This window comes from Piliocolobus tephrosceles, unplaced genomic scaffold (assembly GCF_002776525.5).
Source record: "Piliocolobus tephrosceles isolate RC106 unplaced genomic scaffold, ASM277652v3 unscaffolded_5188, whole genome shotgun sequence".
Classification (NCBI taxonomy): Eukaryota; Metazoa; Chordata; class Mammalia; order Primates; family Cercopithecidae; genus Piliocolobus; species Piliocolobus tephrosceles.
This window is the reverse complement of record NW_022332261.1, coordinates 1-5,648: the sequence shown is the minus strand read 5'-3', so window position 1 is coordinate 5,648 and position 5,648 is coordinate 1. Positions and strand designations below refer to the sequence as shown.

Below are 5,648 nucleotides of genomic sequence, written 5' to 3'. Positions count from 1 at the left end.
TTTTTCTTTCTTTCTCTTCCTTCTTTCCTTCCTTCCTTCTTTCTCTCCTTCCTTCCTTCCTTTCTTTTTTTCTTTCTTTCCTTCCTTCCTCTTTCTTTCTTTCTTTCTTTCTTTCTTTCTTTCTTTCTTTCTTTCTTTCTTTCTTTCTTTCTTTCTTTCTTTCTTTCTTGTCTTGCTCTCTCACCCAGGCTGGAGTGCAGCAGCACAATCTCCGGTCACTACAACCTGATTTTTTTTACCTGCCTATCTACACATGCAACTACGACTCAGACCAAACTAAAGAACATTTGCACCACCACAGAGAATGCCTTTGTGCTTCCAGGCTGCCAATCCCCAGCTACAGAGGTAAGTCCCGTCCTGCCATCTATGGCTGTAGACGATCTCACCTGCTCCTGATCGCGCCACTGCGCTCCAGCCTGGGAGACAGAGTGAGATCCTGTCTCAAAAAATGAATAAACAAGGTGCTTTGTACTGGTTTAGAGGGCTGGGTACCCCAGAGAGAACGATGCCACCGGGACACATCATGCGTCTTCCACTGAGCCATGGAGCTGTGTCCCTTGAGACAGGGGAAGAGGCTCCTGCTGCTGGCCACACTCCACGCCCACGTTTGAGCAGTGAAGGGCCCGGCCATGGTGACAGCTAAGATTGGTCTCAGGAGGCCAGCAGAGGCGAGGATCCTGAGTCCTAGCAACAATGTGACAACAACACCCAAGGGGGCCAATAGCCAGGCCTGGGAGGGTGGGTGGAAGGCCCGGGCTCTGGGAAGGGGCAGGGAAACATCAGGACTGCGTGGCTGGGCCACACCCGGGCCCGCCTGGCAGGTCGCTCCTAGCACCTCCCACAGTGTGACGTGGACAGGGGAAGTGAGCGTTCTGCGAAATGACAAAAGGTGCTCTTGATTTTCAGGTTTTATTTGCCTGTTATAATTCTGATATTATGTACATATATATATATACTTTTGTTTTTTGTAGAGGGCTTATCAGTAGACCAAGCACAGGCATACAGGGAGTCTGTGGCTGCTGAACAGGGGCACAGCAGTGCTGGGAGAACCAATCTTTCCTTTTTTTTTTGTCTGTTTTTATTTTTCCTGGGATGGGTTCATCAAAGCTAATTGCTATCAATCCTAGAAACCACCTAGGGACTCGGACATCTGCCTACACACTAGTGGTGTAAAGGGAAGGACAGGGGTACAAACTTTCAAAGTCACGGTGTATTTACATTCCCAAGGTGGGGGCAAGAGGAGGCTGAGGAAGACACTTGTTCAGACGATGGGAAGTAGGGGAGGGCAGGGCTGCTAAGGGGTCCTGGGGAGTGGGGGTGGCTGGAAGAGGCCGGCCGGTGGGCAGTGGGAGGAGGTGTGCCCGCCCCTCAGCCAGGTAGTGACGGAGGCCACTTGGATGTTGTCTGGTGGGTACTGAAGGCAGCGTGTGTTTGGGGCTCCTGAAAGCCGGCTGTGGAGCGGGCTGGGTGGCAGGAAGAGGCGGTGCTGCCAGAGTGCAATGCTGGCGGCAGGGGTGGGGGGACTCTCTGGGCTCTCCAGATGGCCTCCCTTGCCCCTGCGGCCAGCTTGCCCACCTCCCATCCCAGTTGGAGCAGAGATGGCAAAGAAAAGACAGCAGATGGTGGGGACACCGAGTTTTGTCCCCAGTCCCAGCCAGGCTGGCTGGGGAGTGGCTGGGGGAGGGGGAAGGTGCCACCTCTGGTCTTGAGGAGACCCCACCATGTCTGCTCCCAGTCAGGGAGCAAGAAAGACAGCATTTTAGAGACCCTTTCAGGCCACCCCTACTTCTTCTCCCCCAAACCACAACCTCTCTGCCCAAATGGGCTGGCAAGGCAGCACCCAAAGGCCCCTGACATGTGGGAGATCTGCCCCCAAGCTAGGGCAAAGCAGCGTGTGCCCAGGGAGGGATGCAGCTGGGTTTTGGCAATAAAGTGGGGACCGGGTGGTAAGAAGGGGATCTGAGGCAGCAAGTTCTCCTCTGCCCCAACTCCAGCCTCCCATGGGCCGGCTGGAGAGGAAGGGGCCTCGATCCCAAGGCCAGGGGCAAAGCATCTCCTGTCCTGGGCTCCACTATTCTAGGGCCACTGCAGGGTTGATGGGGGAGGTGGCCCCTGAGCTATCGTTGCCCCCTGCCGCCTCCTTCTCCTTCTTGCCACTATACTGGCCAATGAAGGAGCCATCCTCGTTGAACTGAACATCCACGCTTCCCCCATAATCGGCCAGGCTGTCGTCACTGCCCAGGGGCTTAATGTCCCCATTGAGTGATGGTTGGCTGCTGCCGAAGGCCTTCTCCTCGTTGTCACTGTGGAGGCACAAGGCAGGTGTGAGGGAGAGCACTGCCGAGCCCTGCAGGAGCCTGGCTGGGGGTGAGGCAGACGCCGCCTGCATTCCATTTGCTTATCATGCGCTCAGGAAGAGCAGCTCTGGCCACCCTGGCACCAGGTCTGGGGCTGTCATCTTTGGGCATTCCCCAGATTCTGGGGACTGTGAGGGAGCAAGTGTGCATTCAGCAGGGATTACAGGGCCTGGTTCCTGTCTGGGAAACTGTCTGGGGCCTCCCTTGGGGAGATGGGAGCAGTGAAGGTATCTGCGTGGAGAGGAGGGGCTGGGGTGTGTTGGCCTCTCCCTGAAATGAGCTGCTGGGCCTGGGAAGTGAGAGTCCTGTCAGAGCACCGGCAGCCAGGGCACAATGGCACACCAGGCACACATTGTCTTTAGGGAGTCCCTGCTGTTGGCCCCTCCCCACGACCCCTGCCTTACCTCTCCAGGGACCTGAAGTCACCCAGCAGCACAGAGAAGAGAGAGAGGGGGTGAGATGTGAAGGCCCGGGTGGAGCTGAGTGCCAGCACCCGCTCCTGCCCCAGCTCACCTGTACTCGCCGAAGGTCTCATCTTTCATCGGTCGGGCCTCAGAGTCCACCTGGGTGTCCTCCTTATCCTTCACTGGAGACACAGAGAAGGATAGCTTCTTCTCCCACCCCAGCCTGACCCGGGGCTCCGGGCCCCTCTACGCCCTGCACCCGCAGCACTCTGTCTCAACAGCATCCAGAGGCAACAGGCCTTAAAAGAAACCACTCGCCCCCTGTGGTCCGGCCACCACTTGCCTGTGGCCCCAACCCCGGCCTAGGAGGATGATACCCCTGCCCGCCCCCACCATGCGCCTGTCGTCTTGTGGGGAGCTCGGAGAATCCAGGAGGCCTTGCAGAAGGGTGGAAGGGGCGAGGTGCTCCTCTCTACCCTCGGCTCCACCCCACTCACGTGGGGCTCAGAGGCTACCTGAGTATTTGCCGCCCTTGCTGCGCTTGATGAAGCAGAGGATGAGCAGGACGAGGAGCAGGAGGATGATGGCACTCACAAAGCCGATGAACCAGCCCTCAGTGGCGAAGCCAGCAGGAGGGAGCCTCACGCGGCCTGAGGGTGAGACACCAGCCCCCCGTGCTGCCGCCCAAGCCAGAACCCGACCTGAGGCCCTGAAGTATGCTCTTAGAGTCGGGGCCCTCTGGGGGCTGAGGAGTGACAGGGACAAGGAGATAGGGAAGAGGGCATCTGCGGAAAGGGTACAAAAGGGGGCTGATTCGGGGACACCCAGATTCTGGGAGGAGAAGCAGACAGGAGCCGTGGAGGGGCCTGGGCAGTAGTGGCCATTCAGGGGACAGAAGGGCATGAATTGTGCAGCCTCCATGCCTCCCTGGCAGGCAATGGCGGGCCCCCGGCGCCTCACCTGTGCCATTGGTCTTCACAGCCATCTGGTGCCGGAACATCCTGTCCTTAAACAAGTGGATCTCATAGTCAGTGTCAGGCTGCAGGTCCCACTGCGTGTAGGAGCTCTGGTTGTAGCTGACATACTGTGGCGAGAGGGCAACCCCGCCCTTCTCTTCTGCAAAGGCGAGAGTGTAACAGTGGGGGTGACTTGGAGTGCCAGGCAGCCCTTCTGGCCCAGAGCCCCCTTCCCCACCATGCCCCAGGGTCCCCTTTCACGCTTACCTCCCAAGGCTTTGAACAAGATATGGAACCTAAAGTTGCACTGGCCCTCCTTGGGGACCCAGGAGACGACGCTGTAGTTTTCACCCGCTGTGGCTGAGATGTTGCCAAAATCTGAGATCCCTGGGGGATGCAGGGGCACGAGGAGAGTGTGGCAGCTGCCAGGCAGTCTAGGGCCCTCCCTCCTGGACCCGGCTGGCCGGGGCATCCCTGTTGGCAGGTCATTCCTCCGTCTCACCAGACAAGGCCATAGTGCCTCCTTCCCGTACGATGGCTTCACCAGGGCCCTCTTTGGTGGTGGCCTGAAGCTGGAAGCGGTACCGCAGGTGGGGACTGAGATCGGTCAGGTTGTGTGTCCGAAGTTCAGGGTCCCGAAGGTTAAAGGACAGCTGCCCCTTGCCCCCCTCATCCACTGTGGGGACAGGCAGGGGTTGGCTGTGGCTGCAGCTCTGCCCCCTCCCCGTGGCCCCTCCACCTCCCTTCCCTGCTGGGGCAGTGCACGCACGGGGGTGGTAGGAGAGTACGTAGCCGGTCAGCACACCGTTGTGGCTGAGTGGGGGCTGCCAGCGCAGCAGCAGGCTGGTGTTCGACTGGCACTCCAGGTGCAACGCCTCAGGGTGGCCAGGCACTGCAGGGCACAGAACCAAGTGGCAGGTAGGTCCTCGCCCAGGTCTGGGGAGGAGGGTACAGGATGAGGCGTGGGGTGCAGGACTCACCTCCCTCTGGGGTGCTGAAGGTGAACTCGCTGGCGGGCCCCAATCCCCGCCCGTTAAAGGCCTGCACCTCCAGGTGGTAGGAGCTATAGGGCCGCAAGCCACTGAGGATGACACTGGTGGTGTTGGCGGGCACCACCACATGGTCTTTGTGGATATGTCTCTTGCTGTGCTTCCTCTGACTGCCCTCCCTCCAGTACGTCACCTGCACATGCGGACAGGAGACCTCACAGGGGCAGAAGGCACCCAGCAGGGCCCCCAGTGCACGCCCCCACCACCCTTGATGGGGACCCTCTTCTCAACCCAAGTCTTCCAGGAGAGCGGCTGACAGGTGGCAAAGCCCCCTCACCATCCTGTCACTTTACCTCCGTGATCACCCTCCTGGGCCCCCACACCTTCAAGCCTTACATTGTATCCACGGAGGTGGCCCTTGACCTGGGCCAGGTCCACTGGCCGCCACTTGACCAGCACGGCACTTGAGTTGAGGATCTCGATGCCTTCCAGCTCAGGGATTGCCTGGGGATCTGGAAACCACCAGTGACTTGGAAAGAGCCACAGGCTCTCACCCTAGCCCTGAGGCCAGGCCCAAGCCCCCAAACACAGAGATGGATTCGGATGTTTTATGAGGCACAGTTTGAGGAGGAGAGGTGCATTTGCATGGTCTCAATATCTCTCCCTGGGCTGCTTATTAGTTGCAAAGGTGAAAATCGTAGCTTATACAAAGGAGAAACCATGGCTGGGTGTGGTGGTTCACACCCATATTCCCAGCACTTTGGGAGACAGAGGCAGGTGGAACATTTGAGGTCTGGAGTTAGAGACCAACATGACCAACATGGTGAAATCCCATCTCTACTAAATACGAAAATTAGTTGGGTGTGGTGGCAGGTGCTGTAATCCCAGCTAATCAGGAGGCTGAGGCAGGAGAATCGCTTGAACTCGGGAGGCAGAGGTTGC

The 5,648-nt window shown here is 58.4% G+C and overlaps 1 protein-coding gene across 1 annotated transcript; it reads right to left on the bottom strand.

Moving 5' to 3' along the window:
* Positions 1-895: 895 nt before the first annotated feature.
* LOC111532475 (neural cell adhesion molecule L1-like) lies at positions 896-5,218 on the bottom strand (the record flags this gene model as incomplete). Its single annotated transcript, XM_023199592.1, has 10 exons — positions 896-2,303; positions 2,762-2,773; positions 2,871-2,943; positions 3,277-3,411; positions 3,722-3,877; positions 3,985-4,104; positions 4,220-4,393; positions 4,487-4,609; positions 4,698-4,899; positions 5,103-5,218. Coding segments are annotated over 10 exons (1,343 nt in total), but the record flags the coding sequence as incomplete, so codon positions are not given.
* Positions 5,219-5,648: the final 430 nt, after the last annotated feature.